The sequence below is a fragment of the Thalia democratica genome, chromosome 6, assembly GCF_965202585.1.
Source record: "Thalia democratica chromosome 6, ktThaDemo2.hap1.1, whole genome shotgun sequence".
In the NCBI taxonomy this organism is placed as follows: domain Eukaryota; kingdom Metazoa; phylum Chordata; class Thaliacea; order Salpida; family Salpidae; genus Thalia; species Thalia democratica.
This window is the reverse complement of record NC_139170.1, coordinates 25,283,492-25,305,008: the sequence shown is the minus strand read 5'-3', so window position 1 is coordinate 25,305,008 and position 21,517 is coordinate 25,283,492. Positions and strand designations below refer to the sequence as shown.

Sequence of the window (21,517 nt, the reverse complement as noted above, 5' to 3'; positions counted from 1 at the left end):
ACTAAAATGTTAGACTTAACAGGTTTTTTGAAAAATGTATAGTAAATTAGTGTAAAAAGAAATACCTTGTATGTTTTTATGAGTACAAAAGTATTAAGGGTAGTATAAGTTTTATATTTTTTGGAATTTATTTCGTCAAGTATAAGTTAATATCAAGTGTATCACCTGCAATATAAAAAACGCTTTTATGAATCATGGCTAGATTTGGATAAATTTAAAGGATGGTTAAATTAAAAATCGTTGTGATACTTAAAGATTATTTCGTCATTGGTGTAAATTTACAGGGTCTTTATCTACCATAGGCAAAAAACTCTTGTTAAGCATTTAAACACCCAAAATCACTGTGTTAAACACTAATATAACACCAAAGTTTTCCCTTTATTTCCTTTAACTTTTTTTAATAATTTTGGTGGGAATCTTGTATATATGTATAAGTTGATTCAAGTAGAAAAGATAATTTAGAATTTTAATATGCTTTAATATTAAAATATTTTATCCCAACATATGTTTTTTTTCTTATGAGTAAAACTAATATAGAGATATTAGTTTATTTTTTGTCAATCAGCTTAAGAAGTAAAATGTTGAAAGTTTTAGGTTGTTTAGAATAATTTGAACAGCTTTTTAGTTTAACATTTTAAAAAAGAAAACTATATAAAAATTAATGGTTTTAATAGATTAAGTAATTAATCTAAACAATTTAGTATAGTTTGAGAATTTAAACTAAAACCACAATAGTTAAAACACTGCTTTTCAGTTAGTTACAAAACAAAGAAGTATGAAATTTAAAAAATAACTTCTGTTTGTTTTTCCCAATTTCAAGATTTTTATGAATTGTTGTTTTTTGTTTTATATAAAGCTTGTTTTACTTGTTTAGCTTAAGATTAAAATATAAAAACCTTATCAAGATAATATATGTCTTTAGGTTCAATTTCAGTATGATGATGCAATTAGGGACTATCACGTTGCGTTACAGATAGACTGTACTTTTGTACCCGCTTTAAAAGGTTGAGTTCTTTTCCTTAATAAAATTACTACACTTATTTACATTTTTAGTTGTTCCTTTAAGAACAACAAACATTTTAGTTCACTATACATTTGTGAAAACTATCCAAAAATAATAAGTAGTACTGTTTTCTATCTAGTAAAGCGTTTGTTTATAAAATATTGAAAGTAAACTTAAAGTCTTTTTTTTACAACTATTAAGTTCTTACTTATGCTAATGTTTTACTTTTTAATGTTCATTAGCGTAGTTTTCTTTACTAAAATTTACTTGATAGGAATAACTGAATCTTATCTCTCATTAGCAAGACAAATGATTGGGCAAGGTAGAGATATTACAGCCTTAAGTTACTTGAATGTTGCTATTCAAAAACTTATAAATGCGCTGAATGAAAAGTCTGTTTAAAATTTTCGTTTAAAATACTATTATTTTTTAAGTAATTTTTAAAGAAATTGCAGAAAATCTATCATAAAACCTAACAAGTTTTATAATTTTATGATGTAAAATAATTACGTTGACTTTTAGTTTTAATAATTTTTGAGCTTTTGTTGCACAATTAGGCTTATTTTAAAATTTGTTTTGTAATGTTTCAGTGAAACATTTTCATGCTTGTGGAAATTATTGGGAGATTGTTGTTCTTATGTGGCAAATATGTCTTCAGATGAAGTAGCTTTGCTTATTCCCATATGCTTGATTGAAGGAAATCTAAATAAAAACGATAAAACTTGTAAAGTTGGAAAAAAAGAGGTAAAAATTAAGTTATTAACCTATAAAATTAATGTTTATTTATTATTTTGTCATTTGTAATCATTATTATCATACTTTAATATGATTAAGCTGTACAAAAACCATACGTAATAGTTTTAGTTAGTCAAAAAATCAAAATATATTCAGATTTATAATTTTGTGCTGTGCTGATTATGAGTCGTACTTTTTAAATTTTGCTTTCAAATTAGCTTTTAGTATACTTTTAGTAAACTTAGAACTATTTAGAAATCTATTTAAATTTACTTAAATGTTAGTTACATTTGAAAAATATTTGCTGTGTTTAACAATGGTAAAACAGTTTGTTTTAATGATTTTGTGATGCATCATGACAAAAAGTTTACATCAAAATTGTTAACAGGCACTTAGGTTAAGTGTTGAGTATTACACGAAAGCAATGCAGCTTTGCAAAAACAATGCGGTGCTTATGAATGATCTTGGTTTTAGTTACTATAGGCTTGCATTGGAGCAACAACCGGAAGACTTCGAACTAGCTAAAAACGCTTGTTTCAAAGCTTTCTCGGTTATTTATCAAAAAATATTTTTATTACTAATACATATATATATATTAAAGGTTTTATACAAAGTTCTGATCGATAGTGCTCGACAAATCAAATTGGAGCTTAATATTTATTTAATTATATAAAGACTATAATTTAAACAGCTGTTTCACACATTGAAATGTAAAATTTCATGTGATCGTCAGTAAGTTACAGTTTATTATAATAGTGAACAGAAATTTCGATTTTAGAATTTTTTATAATAATTATGACGTAGTAATGGTACAGTTTATTCTACGATTAGTTGAATTTGAAATACGCTGTGAATGTTATTCTATGCTTTTTAGGAAAGTTTAAAAAGGTTATTTTGGAAGAATATTTTAAGCTATTAGAAAAAAGCTATTAGACTCCCCAACAGCCTAAAAAATTTTTTTTCTAATAGCTTAAAATATTCTTCCAAAATAACCTTTTTAAACTTTCCTAAAAAGCATAGAATAACATTCACAGCGTATTTCAAATTCAACTAATCGTAGAATAAACTGTACCATTACTACGTCATAATTATTATAAAGAATTCTAAAATCGAAATTTCTGTTCACTATTATAATAAACTGTAACTTACTGACGATCACATGAAATTTTACATTTCAATGTGTGAAACAGCTGTTTAAATTATAGATTTTATATAATTAAATAAATAAATATATATATATATATATATATTATCAATTATTCTTTAAACAGATTTTAAAAAGGGCAGCTCTTTTAGGCAAAAACAATCACTTGATTTGGAACAATCTAGGACTAGTAGCTAGTAGCAAGTTTTGTGATGTTAGTTAATCGTGTATAAGCTGTAGATGACAATGTTTGATAATTTATAAATGATTAACAGAAATCATTGAGTTGAATTTGTATAAATTGTCTACTGAACTAAACAGACAGTAAATAAAAACGAACATTTTTAATAGAGTTAATAATTAAAACTAACACTATTATGATAGCAGATAAACATAATAAATCATTACGTTAAAGTTATTTAAATGTTTTAATGTCCCAATTCTTTGTTAAAATCAATAGAAAAAAAACAGGAAAAAACTGTTGCTCAGCACAGTTTCATCACATCGATTAAGTGCGAGGCAAACAACTGGATTGCGTGGTGCAATTTAGGAGTTTTATATCTCACAGCATCCAAAATACAGCTTGCTCATCAAGCATTTTCAATTGCACAGCGGCTCCAACCTTCATTTGTTAATAGCTGGGTTGGGCAGGTAAAATAAATAATTTATTTAAGATTAGATACAATATATAATATAAACTTTGTTTCGAAACAGAGTAGGTTTATTTAACCATGAATATAATTCAAAGGTATACTATGTTTTCAATTATTTCCTTTTAATTAAGCAATAGTTTTACTGTTGTCACAGAGAAATTAAAATTAAAATCTTTAATTGTAGTAACTAAATTCTAAATAAGTCTGAGCTTCTAAAACTTTGAAAAAGGCATTGAAATCTTTGATAGTGATAAGCTTTATACATGAAGTTTTACTTAACAACAAAAATTGAAAATTTGGCATAAAAAAATACTTAGCTGTATTTACAATTGTATCCTGTAGTACTTAAAGTTATTTTTTTTGTAATTATTTATAAATTACTTTTTTAGTCAGTAAAATTTAACTTTTATTAACTGTTAGTTAAAGTTAGAATCTGCATTATTTTAAATCAATTAGGTTCTAAGTTTTTAAAATTTACAAACAATACGATTTAGGCACTGATAGCAGAAGAAATAAAACCATCAGAAGCAATGGATCTTTTTAGACACTCTACTGAACTGTCATATAACAGTCAAGCTATATCTGGTATGAATTAATGAATCAGTATTTTATGGCTTTAAAACAGCAAAATTTTGTATAATTACAATCGGGTATTTATTTTTAAATATAAAAACTTAAATTGTTTTACTGAAATAAGGTAATAACAAATAAGTTACAACAAGTTAAATAAGTTAAAACAAACTTATATTATTTATTTTTTAATATACAGTTTAAATGTTAAACTGTAACCTGTTTTTTTCTTTTTATGTTAATTTTTTCTTTTTTAAGAACAGTTTACGATAATTAAAAAAAAAAAGAAGCTTTTATAGTCGGTATTAAAACTTTTATTAAGTGTTGTTTTTAAATATTACTAGTAAATTAAAACGTATCATTAATTTGAAGGATTTTTTCAAAAGATCTTTGTCAGTCCAGGATCTTAAAAAACAAAATTTCATAAGGCCTGTTTAGGTGTGCAACTTAAACACCTATTAGTTTGTTAATTCTTTGTGGCAATGTTTAGAAATTTAGAGGTGCAAATTTACTACAGACTTTTAGAAAAATTGTTATACTTGATTTTGTTTTATTATTATATTTAGCTGTTTTAGAAGATCTTTAATTTCTATTGTTTACTTATTCAGTCTTAATTTAGCTTGTTTTGTAAACTTCTTTAGAGGTAAATTTCAGTTAACTTTTTAAGCTCAACTGTTAAATTTAAACTGATGTACTTTTTAGCTTTGTTTGATAATTTGAAGGTAAGTCATTTATTGAACTTACTTGCAATTACTTGATCTAAAGTTTAATTTTACTGTTAAAGCTACGGTTTGGTTAATTTTTCTACTTAAAAAAAGTTGATCAACTACATCCAATTTTCGTTAAGTCATTTATTGAACTTACTTGCAATTACTTGATCTTAAGTTTAATTTTACTGTTAAAGCTACGGTTTGGTTAATTTTTCTACTTAAAAAAAGTTGATCAACTACATCCAATTTTCGTTAAGTCATTTATTGAACTTACTTGCAATTACTTGATCTTAAGTTTAATTTTACTGTTAAAGCTACGGTTTCGTTAATTTTTCTACTTAAAAAAAGTTGATCAACTACATTCAATTTTATTTTAGCCTTACTTGTCTTATTTAACAGAAACCATTTTGATTTACCCTTAGAGATATGCCCTAATGTATTTGTCTTAAAGTTCTGCTTTAGAGGATATATATCTTTCTTTGTTTCTTTTTAACTCATTTTATCTTCAATAAGTGACTATGAAATTTAATTGAAAATTGATTTGATATCCCATCTCAATTTATTTTTACAATAATACGTCTTCCTTAAAGCTTCGAGGTTAAGGTTAGATAATTATTTGTATTTTTTTAATATTAAAAAATACCGCGCAAATAATGTTGTATAAAATTAATTTAGAATCCGAAAAAAAAAAGTTAAAGACATATTATTTATAACGGAAATAAAAGTAGAGTTTAAAAGCATATCTCAATATATATATATAAAGACTGTACAAGTATTCAAATCAGCTCAATACTACTGAGTACAATAAAATTATAAAAAAATATTTAAAAAATAAAGGATTATCGTAAAAATATCTTAAACATCTCTCTTTTCTAGTGATTAGTACTAATGTTGTACTTCGATTATGAAAGCTTTCAAATGTTTAAGTTACAAAATTATATTGGTTATTATATATGCTTTTTCAAACCTTTTTTAGCCGTAATGTATACTAAATTGATTTTTTCTGTTTATGAAAATATAGAATTTTAAATTGAGAAACTTAGGGTACACTTGGTGGTTGTGTCACACTATTGCGAGTTACCCGAAGTCTGTTCAAAACAAACAAAATGCAAACGAGTTGAGGAAAATCATAACCACTATACCAAAAGTGTGGACGTTTTGTCTAAGAAGTTTTGATCGGTAAATGATTTGTTTTAGTTAATTTTTTTTTATTAAAATAAAACATATAGAAGTTATTATATTTACAACTAGTTTGAATTTGTGGAATTTGTTAGAAAATTCATGCTATGTTATAATTGTTTGAAAACTTAAAAAGGTTTTTATTAAATATTTTCAATTTAATTTAAATAATTTATAGCTTTCAGTTTGTAAAAAATATATTCTAAAGGTCTGCTTCTTGGATGGCACTTGGTTTTCTATTTGAGCAAGATAACTTGTGGAGAGATGCAGAGGTAGCGTACAAAAATTCATACAAGCTGTTAGGTGATAAAAAAAGTGACAAAATGTCTATTAACATTGCAATTACTTATGCAAAAACATTAAGGTAAGCTTTAAAATCTCTAAAAAATTCTGTTTGATGTTCTATTTTTAAAGATTTTTTGGGTAGGTAAATTGTTTTTGTTTGTTTAATTATTCGATCTAGATTTTTTTTAAGAACAATTTTTAAAGATAACATAGTTAAAGTAGAAGTTGTTTCATATTAATTTTTGTCTATACAATGTGATTACAAACAATGTTGATTACAAACAATGTGTTAAGCAGGGTTGCCACTTTACCTGTAAACCTGGAAAAACCTGGAGTTTTACAATTTAAGCAAAAAAAAAACCTTGAAAAACCTAGAGTTTTTTAAGTTTGAGTTTTTGTTAACTTTAATAAAATAGATAAAATTAAAATAATTTTAGTTTTTATCACTTATAAATCTGTAGTTTTAGCTAACTTTGTTGTTATGAAAACAATAACGTTTTAACATTAACTTTTTGTTGATATTGTTAGTGAGTGGAAGTCATTAGGAAAGAAATAAAAATATTTTTTGTACTTGTAACAAAAATATTTAAATTTTTTTACAGAAAAATATGAAGTGAACACAAAACTCTTCAAATTTTTTTAAACAAAAAATGTAGTAAAGTAAACGATGCACATTTTAATGTCATTCTCCACTACTTTAGCACAAAATAAATTTAATATACTAAAAACAAATTAATTTTTTCTTAAAATTAGAATTTTTTTTTTTAAAACCTTGAAAAGTATTACAGTTCTTATTCACTTATCCGGACGCTCACTTATCCGGACAGTTTCAGTCAGAAGAAAATTCAAAATTTTTTTTATAAATTCTATAAATAAAACATTACAAAAGTTGTTAATTCAAACACTTTTTGTTTAAGATGAGATACATGACTATATATATATTTTTAAAAGTTATATAAATTCGACGCACTTAACATACCAGGTTTTAGAAATGGACAAGAGTTCTAAAAAAAGAAAACGAGTTGCACTAACCATTAAAAACTAACTAGAAGTGTGAAAACGGTAAAAAACTATTTGCCAAAGTATTTTATAATGAAGCAGTTCAGTATAGGCAGGTCAACTTTGTACGACATTTCCAAAAATGAAGAAAAGTTTAAAAAGTTTAAAGCAGAAAAGGAGGAGCTTGGATTAATTAAAGCCACAAAAACAAAAAAAGTAGCGGGAGGCTGGTTTAAAAAGTTGGACAGCGCCCTTTATATCTGGTTTCGTCGGGAACGTGAGAAGGATAGTCCAATAACTGGTCAAATACTCTTATAAAATGCCTCTGAATTACACCGTTTAATTTACGATGAACATTCTGGGTCATTTTTAGCAAGCATTGTTCAAATTCATATTATGTTATGAAAAAACTGATTTTTTGTACCTTTCCGGATTTTTGGTTATCCGGACATGTTTATAGAAAAATCTTGCCCAACGTGTCCGGATAAGTGAATAAGCACTGTATTTAGATTAGTTACAATCTATGTTTATTTTGATGAAATAGCAGTTTCACTTGCTGTTTTATTTAGTTAAAAATGATAAATATAAAATCATTCAACTTAGGCAAAGTATTAATGTAATGAGTAATAAAATAGCAAGAGAAAATAAAACTGATGTAAGTAGTTATCATGATGGGATAAATAGTATGTATGAGTATGGTGAGAAGAAGTCAGTTTTATTGCAGTGAGCCTTAAGTGAAGACCTTCCAGATGTAGTTCCAGAATTAACTTTATTACTATTTATATTTTTATTTTGAAGTTTTATTTGTTAACAATGTTTACTTTTTGCAAATAGTTTCTGATTTCCATTTAAATAGTTAAATATCATTTTGTTCAAAACGTTCTTAAGTATCTTTCTCTAGGATTTAAATTGTTTTTAAAAGCTACTTTTATATTTAACGATTTAAATTTTTTTAAAGGTAAATGTCGTTTTTTATTTTTATTTTTCCTTTCCTACAACTTAGGTTCTGTTGATTTAAAGTTACTTTTTGTTTAGTTTTACTTTAAAAATTGTTGTGAAACATAAGTGTCAATAAAAGCAAGTAGAAATCAAAAAAAAAAGTAAGTTATAACAAATTTTAGTTCTGCATACTTGTTAGATTTTATTTCAGTTCTTGCACTTACTTCTAGGACTTAATTCATGTTTAATTTTTTTTAAATATTTAAACTAATTATTGCAACTTTAAAAATTTAAAATAATAATTTAATGAAATAGTGTAACAAGAATTATTAAAAGATAACACGTTCAAACTAAGAAAAAATTTAAGTAGACTTTTAGCTCTTTGTATTAAACCAACATAACGGCTTTTGAACAGATTCTTAGAAGAATTTAATACAGGTTCCATTAAAAAAAATAGATTGCAATACTTACAGTAACTTTGAAATAATTTATATCTTTTGAACAGAAATTTTTTTCTACTAAATAACAACTTACTACTAAAAGTTATCAAAAAAAGATGTGCCTTCAAAAATCTGGAAAATTTTTTGAAAAACGAGTGGCAACTCTGATTTATTCTTAGTATTCTATTTTCAACTACTTCCAAGTTTTCAAGTTATTTATACTTCAATAATCATGTTTAAATTCGCAGTCGAAACTCTAAGAATATTGAAGCAGTAGAAGTTTATAAAAAAATCAGTGGGAATGAACAACTAAATTTCTGGCATTATATAGTACTTGGATGCGTTTTAAGCAAAGCTCAAGAGAATAAAGAAGCTGAAATTGTCTACAATAAAGTAATTTTAAAACATTGATATATATATATATATCAATATAGATAAATATATCAATATATATATATTTACAAAACGCAAACAAAGACTGTAATTTAAAATGGGAAATACTCTGCAGAACTAAAACAAAACCGAAAAACAACAAAACATGCCATTTATGTTGCTTACAAAAGTACGAAATCGAAAAAATTAAAAAAAATTTATCATTAAATAAAAGAAAAGAAAGGCAGCAGTTCTGTCTCCACAATCAAAACATCTTTTTTAAAAGTACAAAAACCACTAATTGATAACAAAAAAAAAACAATAAAGTTACACCAAAAACAAGAACAAACAAAGAAAAAAATAAGTTAACTTGTACATAAGTTGATTTTAAGATAAATTGACTAAAAATATTCAATTTTATTTAAAACGTCATGTGTTTTTTGTGTGATTCTTTAAAATGTTTGCTATGTACTTTATTTCGTTCTGAAGATATGTGTTAAACATTGAAACTGAGTAAACTATACAAAAATTAGTTGTTTTTTATATTATAGATAAATAAATAAATATATTTATACCACATGTTTTTGTGTTAAAACTTTATTCCGACTAACGACGTTTTACTGATCTCAAATAAATTTAAGAACAGATCTACGGAGTCTCAAAAATCTCTAAGAAGCTTAAATTAATTCTTAGAGCTTTTTTAAGACTCCGTAGATCTGTTCTTAAATTCATTTGAGAGCAGTGAAATGCCGTTCGTCGGAATAAAGTTTTAACACAAAATCATCTGTGGTATATATTCCGATAAGCTTAGCTTATCAGGATCTCTAGGATTTAACGCCTTTTAACGTTACATCTTATATATATATATATATATATATATAATAAGGTTAATGTTTAAACTTAAACACTTTCAACTGAGCCCACTTGAAGGGCTTTTAAATAATTTATTGAAATGGCGATTTTAAAAATTCTGGAACATATGTTTCATAAAGCTTTAATTTTTCATAAAGCTTTAATCATCAGCCAGTTAAATTCAAAATAAAAAGCACTGTACTAAACAAAGATACAAAAGTTATGCAAAAAAACAAAAAACAGTATGACGTAATATTGTACATTACAAATATTCAGTACAAAAATCGATCTACCTTCTAACTAATCAAACAACTAAAATCAACGAAAACAACAGTTAATTGACTATAAAATTCTTATTGGTTCACTGGTTTGGAAAAACAAACGTACAGCTTTTTTAAGTTTGATGTAGTCGATTTTTATCCTTCTATCAGCGAAGAATTGGTAATAAAATCACTAAAATTTGCTGGTATTTATACTAGCGTACCTACTGAAGACTTAAGTCTAATAAAAAACGCATGTAAATCAGTACTTTATGAACAAGGAAACCTGTGGCAAAAGAAGAGAGCAAATAACACCAGCTCTCTTTTTGATGTAGCGCAGGGATCGTTCATGGGTGCAGAGTTATGTGAATTAGTAGGTCTTTTTTTGTTAGATGGGTTGAAGAATATCTTTGGTTTAGAAAGAGTTGGGTTGTACAGGGACGATGGTCTAGCTGTACTGCCCAATTCTTCTGGCTTTATAGTTGAAAGCTAAAAAAACAAACGCACGCCTTCTTCAAGTCTATGGGGTTAAGAGTCACTATTGAATCACCAATGTTGACGACTGACTACCTGGATGTGAAGCTCAACTTGCATGATCTCTCCTATATGCCTTATAAAAAGCAAAACGCAAAAATTATGTATATAAATAAATATTCTAGCCACCCAAAAAATATTATAAACCAAATACCAAAAATAATTAATAAACGTTTAAATAAAAGATCAAGCAACGAAGAAAACTTTTTAAAGACAAAACAAGATTACGAACTAATAATGAAAAAATGCGGTTACAATGATAAACTTAATTTTGAAACAACGGAGCAAAAAAACAAAACGACCAATAAAAGTAAAAGAAAGCGAAATATAATTTGGTATAATCCCCCATTCTGTACTTCAGTTAAAACAAACATCGGCAGAGAATTTATAAATCTAGTAAAAAAACATTTCAACAAAAATAACCCATTATCAAAGATATTTAACAAACATAATATGCGAATCAGTTATTCATGTATGGCGAATTTGGAGAGATTGATTAAGTCACATAATCAAAGGATTTTAAACAAAAGTAATTTAATCAAAAATCAGTGTAATTACGCCGGTGGCTGCAAATACAATTTGAAGGGGGGCAATTGCCGGTCAGAGAACATTATTTACAAGGCAACAGTTAACTCTGACCTTGAAAAGAAGTTCTACATCGGCTTATGCTCTACTCAATTCAGATTTTGGTATGCCAACCATAAAAAATCCTTTAAAGGTGGTGTATACGAAAATGAAACTGAGCTTTCGAAGTATGTTTGCGGCCTTAAGCGCAAAAACATTGATTTTAAATTAACTTGGGAGGTGATAAAAAGAGCACAGCCAATAGCAGATGGTAACAACCCTGTTTGTAGGCTGTGCTTAAAAGAATCAACAGCCGTTATGTATGCGTTAAAAAAGGAAGGTTGTTTAAATAAGAGGAGCGAATTTATATCGTCTTGTCGACATATAAAAAAGCTTCTCTTAAAACACAACAAATTTTGAAGCATTTTATAGTCAATTAACTGTTGTTTTCGTTGATTTTAGTTGTTTGATTAGTTAGAAGGTAGATCGATTTTTGTACTGAATATTTGTAATGTACAATATTACGTCATACTGTTTTTTGTTTTTTTGCATAACTTTTGTATCTTTGTTTAGTACAGTGCTTTTTATTTTGAATTTAACTGGCTGATGATTAAAGCTTTATGAAAAATTAAAGCTTTATGAAACATATGTTCCAGAATTTTTAAAATCGCCATTTCATTAAATTATACATATATATATATATAGAATTAAGTTATTTAACTTGATAAATTAAATCTTTCACACTGAGCCCACCTTAAGGGCTTTATTAATAAAAAAGTTTATTTCAAGATGTAAAACTCAAAGGGCTCGAGTGAATGAATAGTATATTAATTCAGAAATTATTCAGAATAGTGATTTCTATTTATGCTGAGTTTTTTAACTTTTATTTGTGTTTTGTTTTGTGCTTTGTTTTAAACTTGTTTTGAAGCTGATGAGTGCATAGGAACGAAACTCGAGTCCTTTGAGTTTTACATCTTGAAATAAACTTATATATATATATATGTATATATAGTTACATCAAAAAGAGAGCTGGTGTAGCGCAGGGTTAGTTTATTGGTGCAGAATTATGTGAATTAGTAGGAATTTTTTTGTTAGACGGGTTAAAAAATATTTTTGGTTAAGAAAAAGTTTGATTGTACAGGGACGATGGTCTAGCTGTACTGCCTAATTCTTCTGGCATTAAAGTTGAAATGCTAAAAAAACAAACGCACGCCTTCTTCAAGTCTATGGGGTTACGAGTCATTGTTGAATCACTAATGATCACAACTGACTACCTGGATGTGAAGCTCAACTTGTATGATCTCTCCTATATGCCTTATAAAAGGCAGAACGCCAAAATTATGTATATTAATAGTTGTTCTAGCCACCTAAAAAATATCATAAGACAAATACCAAGTATAATTAATCAACAAATTAATATTTTAACAAGATTATATAAAAGTGTGAACGTATAAGTTATTTAAATATTACCTCAAATCGAATTAACATAGTAGAAAAATCTATGAAGTTCTCAAGAAATTTTTGGCATCTGAAATAAATTGGACAATGAATGTATTTAACTTAAAAATTCTATCTATAACAGTTCTAGTAAAAATAGTTTATTTATTTTTTCAGGCTATTAATCTTTCTGAGAATAAAACATCTTTACAACAAGCTAAAGTGTCATTAGCTATGCATCTGTGGAAATGTGGAAAAATTGAAGAGTGTAAATCAATATTAAATGAAGCAGAAATGTATGGATACATAAATACAATAGGTATCTTAAATGTTTCATTTATTTTTGATTTTGTTTATATATTGAAACTAATAAATGGATACTTAAAAACCAATTTCAATTTATTGAAAACTTTTTATTTAGTTTTTACACAAATGATAAATTTAAAAAAGTGGAACTAAAGTCATGATTTGTACTAAAAAACTGTATATCAATAATTTTTATATATTTTAATAATCATTTTATAGTTAAAATAAGATCGAAAACATATAAAAAATAATCTCTTTTGATTTCAATTGGTGATACAAAGATTGTCATGTAGATTAAAGATTAACTATTGTTAGTTGTAAAGAATTTTATAACTTTACCTTACTTTTTATTTTAACTATTTGATAATTTTAAAAGCTAAAAAAATACCAAAAATTTTGAACAAGCAGCTGTTTTGGAGGAAAATAAAGAAATGGAAGCTAGCATGTGGATGATGCAAAGTGTCAACGATTCTGAGAAAAGTTTGTCTGACATTACGTCACAGCTTTGCGGTTTGTATAAACTAAAAGGACAAGAAGAGTGTGAAAATTTTGCTCGTGAGCAAGTTAGAAGGTCAGCCTTGTGTTTATAATCGATTGACGTGATTAAAGACTTTTCTTATGCTACGAGTTTGATCTCGTATATAGTACTACTAGCAGAGAATGAAACAAATTTCTCATACTTATTTTGAGTTGACTAATTTTTATAGAGCTATAACTAATACAATTAATTTAATTAGAATAAAATTTTCTATCTGAATTTTTTTTTAAAATAAAAGCATACTAAATACTTAAATTTTTACAGAAATCCAGAAAGCTGGGAATTGCAAAACTTGTTAACTGAGGTTTTGTCAATGAGTAAGTCTAAAAACTCTGGACTAATAAGAGAATCTTCTAATGAAACACTAAATAAGTTTTATGAGGCACAACTATTGAATAACAAAAATTCTAATAAAAATGAATATAATTTAAAATTGAAAAATGAGTTGTGTAAGATTTCTGCCCCACTTCAAAACAAGCATGAACTATTTAGGTTTGTTTGAAATTTATACTTTAATCTTTAAAGTTGCTCAAATAAATTTACGTATTTCTGAATAATAAACATGTATATTATGTTAAATATTTTATTATTATTTTAATAAGTACGATAAAACAGTTTAAATTTGTTTTGGTTTTAGTTATATTTTTTTGCTTGAGTATGTTTTCTTATGATTTCTTGCTATAGTACACTTATATACTATAAATTATATTATTAGAAAATAATTAAATATCTGTACTTCGTAGAAGGAAAACAAATATATTATGTTTACGATTTTTAAAATCTACTAGTACAACGAAAATATTTATTTGATTATACAGGTCTAAAGAAATTCAAAAATTTGTTCATAAATATCCTCATGAAAAGGAGTCCTGGGTGTTATTGGCTGCTGCCCTACAATCTCTGAATGTCATAAAAAAGTTAGTTTTTTAACGTATTTGAAAAATTAAAATATTTATATAACTAATCAGCTATGTTAATTATTTTTAAGAGACATTGAAAAAATTATGACAAATTTTTTAATAAAATAAAACGTAGTAGTACTTAATTTATGATGCACAGGTTACAAAATAAAAACAACAAATCTGAAAGTTTGTGTATAAAGAAAGTTTTATCACAATGTGACTCTAACTTACTTAATGTACGGAAGTTAAAAGAATGGTCTTGTTGTAATATGGTTCATCAACAACTCATGGATGGAAATACTATCGATATGAAAAACATATCAGTTAGTTTTGTTTTTTATTTTTAATTGCGTAATTTTTTTAAGTATTCATACAATTAAAATTACAGGAAAGTTTAACGAAAGAACAAATGGAAATGTTTGAAATTTGGAGTAAATTTATTAGAAATAGCCGTTATGTTGCTAGTGGTGAAGAAACTAATAAGCTAAAGTATTTTAGTAAATCTGAAAGTTCAAAGCAGGTTTGAGTTTTTATTGTTGTCTGTACTTTATTATTTTTAACTTATATAACTTAATGGTTGTTTTAACATCTTGTTTTATCTTTGTTTATGCTAAACTAAAATATTGTATAAGACATTTATTTCAGTTAGTAAGTATCAAATTAATGAACATATAGTATTAAGATTATATAAACTTTTTAAGTTGTTTAAAATCTTGAGTGTATAATAATATAGTGCTTAAAATGTTTTTAAACGTTTTGTTTTAATATACTTATGGTACGTACCAGTGGCCTAGCGTGGTATTTTGGTAGGGGTGCGCAAGTTTTTTTTCTCAAAAAGTCCCCTACTTTTATAATCAGCTATAAAAAGATCTTTTTCTAAGTAATATAAATGAATTAAATTCATTAAGTAAAATAAGTACGAAGTAACTGTTTTAAAAAATAATTATATATTACAAAACTAAACAATTAAAAAAAAGTATAAATTTCATTAGAATTACTTATACTTACACAAATGTAAACTTACTTATTAAAAATTGTTTTTACTACTTACAGTAAACTTTATATCGTTAAAAATGAATATATTCAATCAAACGAAAGTATATGTTTTATTTACGAAAAAAATATCAATCTTTTAAATATACAATACAACAGTGATAACAACACCTCATTGCATATTATATATTACACAAAATTATTTTTTAGTAAAAGAAAGTGAAATTTTATAAATTGAATAGATTGCTTGCTTATTTAATGTAAGTTAGGTGTTAATGCTAAAAAATTAAATCTGAATTATAACAAAGTTAAAGCAAGGTGAACTTAGCTTATTGCTTTTTTTGAATTTTAATGAAATACAAATCAAAATTTGTCAAAAAAGAAACATAAAATGAAAAATGTAGAACACATGACATAATGAAAAACAGTTTTATGGCAAGTTTGAAACGTAATGACAGTAAAACTGATTACCTAAAGAACAGATATCTATCTACAAAATATATGAATATCTGAGTATCTACAAAAACTATTTTTTTTTATATAAGATAGCTAAATATTTTTGAAAAAAATAACAAAATAAAATCTAATTTAAGTCAGACAAAGCATAGAATTTGTAAAACAAATTATATTTCTTTTAATAAAGTTATTTTAAAAGTACAGCTTTTAAATAAATGTGTCATTATTTGTTTTTGTTGATAATAAAAATATAAATAAAACCCTTTATGACTCAACCAACAATATAGTTATATTTATATAATTTATTTAGTACAACTAATTCACAATTTTTCAAAATAAAAAGTATAAAAATCAAGGCCGTAGGGGGGGTGGGTAAAAAAATTTCATACCATTTGAACTGCAATCTAGAGAAATAGCAATATTTGGTGTTGGTCTGCTATTTTTCAATTCAAGCTTTTTAACTTCAGATAATTTTCCTATCTGAAATTTTTTTAGATTTGCAACATTCCATACAATATTACTTTGCATATTTTTTTAGTAATAATCTAAAAATCGGTGAAAACAAATTTTTAATTTTTTTTAGTAAAACACATTTTACAAAATAGAACAAAAAACAATTAAGTTTGAAGATATCAGGATTGCCTTGCCACTCTTTGAGTCAAAATAACTGTCCTGAGTTAGTTTAATAATGTCATGTGTCTTAAGCATTTTAAATTCTTTTAAAAAACTTTTTTTATTGTTTTTAAAATAATAGAAACTAGGCTCTACAACAACATAAAATGCAACTAAATTTAAAAAATGTCATATCTACTCTAAAAAAAAATTCAAGAAAGCTTTTAAAAACACTAAAACTACCCTGAGTTAAAAAAAAAACAAATATATCCTTAGTGAGCCTAAGCTTAAAAATACTTAAAGTATTCTGAGTTATCCTGATCTCTACTGAGTCATACTAAAGTTTTTCAAAACTTCATAAAATCCTGAGTTGTCCTGAGTGTGTGGAAAGATTTACTAAATTTTTCTGATACAAAACAAAATGTTTAAAAGATATTTTTTTAAGGTCAATTGTTTCAATGCTTTTAAAAATTTACAAGAAATATAACTTTTCACTTATCTTAAATTCAGTTTTTCTAAGATCTTTAGAGAATAGCATTTTTTAAATATTACGAACACTTGGTAGAAAGAAAATGTTTTTAAATACCATTTAAAATTTAATTTATAACTAAATACACTTATATTTAAAATTAATCAATTATGTTTTTTAGATTAAAAATTAATTGAAAAAGACCTGTTTTACAAGTTGCTATAAATTTATTCATGATGTGACTGAAAATTTTAAAATAACTTGCTACAAAAATTGATTAATTTTTAAACTTTATGGCTGATAGAATAATAAAGTTTGATTTATTTGTTATCTTAATAAAAAAGAAACTACTTTTAATTAAAATTTTAATTTTAAGTAAATATAAACAATACTTTTTGTATAGTGAGATTAACACTGTAATCACAGTAAGAACTGTTTGTTTATTAATTGTTTTAACTTATTTATTTACTTATATTTTTTGTTTTTTGTTATTTATTTTTTTAAATTATGTTGTTAACATTTTTTATTCTTATTATCAATCTATTTTTTTATTAGTAGTAATTTATTGCTACTTTTACTAAAATATTTTTATTCTTGAATCATTATCACTATAAATCAGGTTTAGCTTTATGGTTTGTTAGCAAAATGTTAGTATTTGTCCTTGAAGAAAAAACTGTCATAAATTTATACTACTGCGGTGCACAAACTAGTTGCGTACTTTTTGAGTCTAAATTCTTATGAAGTCAATGAAGTTATAATACGTTTCCTTATGGAGTTTTTCATCAACATCGGTGCTCATTCGCAATTACGCACCGAATCAGTATACTGGGTAATTTCCCTAACTTGTCACTAATTGGTATTCAAAATTTCGTTTTACTCTTCGAATACTAGATAAACATAGCTGAACAAAGACAAATTAAGCAGAAATATAAACAATAAAGGATAAAAATATTACATTTTTTTAATACCTATTTTATCTATTTTTGGGTGGCACGCATCCGCCAGTGTCCCATCCCACGCTACGCCCCTGGTACGTACTAAATAAATATTAAGTACAACAAGAACTTTACGCTTAATTTTTAGAAGCTTAATAAATATATTTTTAAAAATGTTATTTGTTTCTTAAACAATGAACTTGAACTTTTTGGAAACTATGAACTTGTGTCTAGTTCAATCCTATTAAATACAGAATTTAAAATATGATATAGGTAAATCTTCCGAAATATAAGATTAATATAAAACTTGATTAATTAGCAGAAGAAAAGAATTAAAAAAGGTCTTGGTTCATTTAATTTTGTGCTACTGAAAAAAAGTTGTTTAAAAACCATCAAGTATTGAGAATTTCATGTATACTGTTTTTATGAATTATTATCAATTGATAATAGTAATTGGTAAATTCACGCAAAAGTACTATGGGTAAAATAACATATTTCAGTTAGCAACACATGTTCTGAATTGCTCTTCCAACCACAATACCGCATTTGAACTGCTAGAAAGCGGAAATATAAATGACCAATTAGCAGCATTAAAAACGTGCTTGGATGCGGATGAAAATGACGCGGATGGAACTTTGTGGCTGAAAGACCGAGCTTCGTCTGTCCTGCAAAAGCTCAACAACAGGGGTGACAATGACGACGCTCCCCCTCTTCCTCCAGTTGTCATGGCAATACAGGCCCTAGTGAAAATAAGAGAGGGAAACTACAGGTTTAATTTGTGAATTTAAAACGTGAATTATGTAAACGAATGAGTGTCAATTGAATTATTTATTTTAAAAACTATACTTACTTGTTAGTAGTTAAAATTGGTTGCAGTGTTTTAGGTTTTAAATACACTATCTTAATAGAAGGTTGCTTATGTGTAATAGAGTAGATAGGGTATAGAAACATATAGATTAATATACAAATTCAGTGACTAATCTTTTATTTTCATGAACTAAAAAGCACAAAGATACATGACTACAGTTGAACACAAATGATCAAAGAATACTAATAAGTATCTTAGAGCTTAAGTCAAAGAAGCACCTTAAATTTATTGTGTTTGTAAACAACATATTAAAGCACATCGCTTTCACCAATTACTGCAAGAAATTGTAAATAAAATATTCTTTTAAAAGAATTTAAGATAATGTAACTCCTTGTAATAACTTTTTTTTGTTTATTTTTATAATATTTGTTTTCGATACTTGAAAGTTACAATTTAATGATATTTGTTTTTACAAAAAATCCCATATTTATTCACAAACTTTAAAATTATAAAATGAAATGTTGATTTAATTATAACACTTATGTCAAAAACTAATTTTGCGCTATAAAATAAATTGAAGAAGGTATGATTTTTAATTTATGAACTGATATTTTACCTAGCTAAAAATATAAAAACAGTATCAGGATTGCCTTAAAGCCTGGAGTTTGACAATTAAGGAAAAAAAACTGGAATTTCGAAGAAAATATGTAGAAAATTTAGAAATGTTGGCATTAAAAAACATTTTACAGGTAGAATAATGAAAAATAGTTAAGATACAAAAACCTATCATATACAAAAAATTGTACTATTTAAAATTTTATTTATATACTTTTACTTTATTTCTAAAGTAACAAACAAAGTTTTCGACTTGTATTCAATGAGAAAGTTGCAGGTTTATTGATTCACAAAATGCTTATAATTTTGTATATTATAAATCAAAATTAAAGTAGCATTACAGTATCTTTTCAATATTTTATACTATTCAAAACAGTTTCTTACGTTAAATTTATTTTTATACAAAAACAAAAAGAACAAAAAAAAGTACTTATAAAAACCTGGAAAAATGTTCAAAAAACTTATTGCAACCCTTTTCAATATATTTTTTTTAAATAAAAAAATAGTTTGACTTAAAAAAAACTTAGAATTAGTTTATTTATTCGTCAAAATAAACTATAAATGTTGTATTCTTTAAGCAGTCCTGTAAACTATTTGTTTTTGTCATGTTTTGATAAAATAGTATTATAAATATGGAAATGTGAAAAATTGTTTTACTCTGTTTTTCATATACTATATAATATTTTTCTCTGCTTATGGCGTATTTTAGATAGTTTTTAACATTACGTTTTTATTATATGTTTTTGTTTTAAGAAAACAAATAGAGAGATCTCAACTGCTGGAAGAGAAGTTTTTATGTTAAAACTTATTTTGTATAGTTAAAAAACTATACACTTCTATATTTTTGATCACAAATTATTTTTATAATATGGTTTAGAAAGCTTATTAACAAAGGAAATAAAAAGTTTTCGATATTTAGACTATTTAAAACAGTATTCAGAATTTTTTGATTGATATGTTTTTGTATATTTAGAAAATCAAGATACATCTTTACAAAAGTGTTTAAAAGTCTAATCATTGATAAAAAAACTGAAGACTTATCATTATACTTTACTGTTTGGTACCTATACAGAGGCTACGTTGAAAAAGAAGATGACTTAGAGCTAGGGGTAATAACAGAATTTTTATTTAGTTTTGAACTCAAGTTATCTTATTATTAACTTTTTGTTATTTAAATTAGGTTTTAAAAGTTATTTTTAATCTACATGTTTATTAACAGTATAGCTTTTTCATACCAAAATTGTTCAAATTTAGTTTTTATGGTTTACGACTTGTTATTTGTCAGCTTATTTAACACCTTATTAAAATATATAATTGATAATCAACAAGTTTATATTTTCAGCGACTGCGGGATGCTTGGAAAGAATTTGATGAAAATGATCTACAAAAGTTATCTCAAATTTTTATTTAATAGATTTTTTTTCAATTATTGAAATTAGGGTCAAACTTAAAGGTTCTATAATTAGTGTTTAGATGATAATTCATTATAGCCAATAAATTTTTTTCTAGGTTTTCCAGTTAGATTTTTATTTAAATATTCGTAAAACAAAGCTTACTTTTGTATTGTTTTAAAGTATTTAAAATCTTATTAAGTTTGGAAAACTATCATTTTTTAGATTATACTTGCATATTTTTTATAAGTGAATACAATACAGTTTTTTACGAATAGTAAGGATTTTTTTGGATAATATTTTAGCAAAATAAGTATACATAAAAAACGACACATTTTAAACTAACTGTAGGGTTAAGTTTTATACCTAAATTTTAAGTCATTGCTCAATTTTTAATGTTTTTGTGAATTTTTTTTTAATTGGGTGGTTACTACTATTTTAATTTTTGTTATATTTTTTTATAAAGAAATATAAATTTTTTATAGTTTAACTTTAATTTCAATGAATTACACGAAAAAAAGACAATTTTACAACTAAAATATTAATATTGAGTATAAGTTTTTTTTACAGAAGTAGTTTAAGTATTTTATGTAATAGATTAATTTCCTTAAAAAAGTAAAAAAGCTTATTTATATCCTGTCAAGTTCATTGTTTTATAACAGGCTTTTCAAAAGTATTTTTTATGATCGCCCCCCTTTTGAATAAAAAATTGCTTCTATGCTGGTTAATAACTCATTTTATTTTCGGTTTACTTGTTATTGGCACCAAGGGAGCGATATCGCCTACTTTTGGAAATCATGTCCTATGCATCCGACA

At 25.3% G+C, this 21,517-nt stretch overlaps 1 protein-coding gene across 2 annotated transcripts in view; it reads left to right on the top strand.

Moving 5' to 3' along the window:
* LOC145837930 (superkiller complex protein 3-like) overlaps positions 1–20,973 on the top strand; it is a 41,453-nt gene extending 20,480 nt beyond the window's left edge. The window contains exons 12-30 of one of the 2 annotated variants that reach the window (XM_082945424.1): positions 923–1,004; positions 1,278–1,395; positions 1,594–1,747; positions 2,127–2,288; positions 3,010–3,096; positions 3,354–3,533; positions 4,030–4,120; positions 5,859–5,994; positions 6,203–6,358; positions 8,906–9,050; positions 12,854–12,995; positions 13,391–13,553; positions 13,785–14,012; positions 14,339–14,437; positions 14,580–14,745; positions 14,811–14,942; positions 18,388–18,656; positions 20,284–20,419; positions 20,653–20,973. In XM_082945424.1, the coding sequence (XP_082801550.1) occupies positions 923–1,004; positions 1,278–1,395; positions 1,594–1,747; positions 2,127–2,288; positions 3,010–3,096; positions 3,354–3,533; positions 4,030–4,120; positions 5,859–5,994; positions 6,203–6,358; positions 8,906–9,050; positions 12,854–12,995; positions 13,391–13,553; positions 13,785–14,012; positions 14,339–14,437; positions 14,580–14,745; positions 14,811–14,942; positions 18,388–18,656; positions 20,284–20,419; positions 20,653–20,721 (2,715 nt within the window). In that variant the 3' untranslated portion in view covers positions 20,722–20,973. Of the gene's footprint in view, positions 1–922; positions 1,005–1,277; positions 1,396–1,593; positions 1,748–2,126; positions 2,289–3,009; positions 3,097–3,353; positions 3,534–4,029; positions 4,121–5,858; positions 5,995–6,202; positions 6,359–8,905; positions 9,051–12,853; positions 12,996–13,387; positions 13,554–13,784; positions 14,013–14,338; positions 14,438–14,579; positions 14,746–14,810; positions 14,943–18,387; positions 18,657–20,283; positions 20,420–20,652 lie in introns of both variants that reach the window. The other variant, XM_082945423.1, reaches the window with a different exon arrangement.
* The last annotated feature ends 544 nt before the right edge of the window (positions 20,974–21,517 follow it).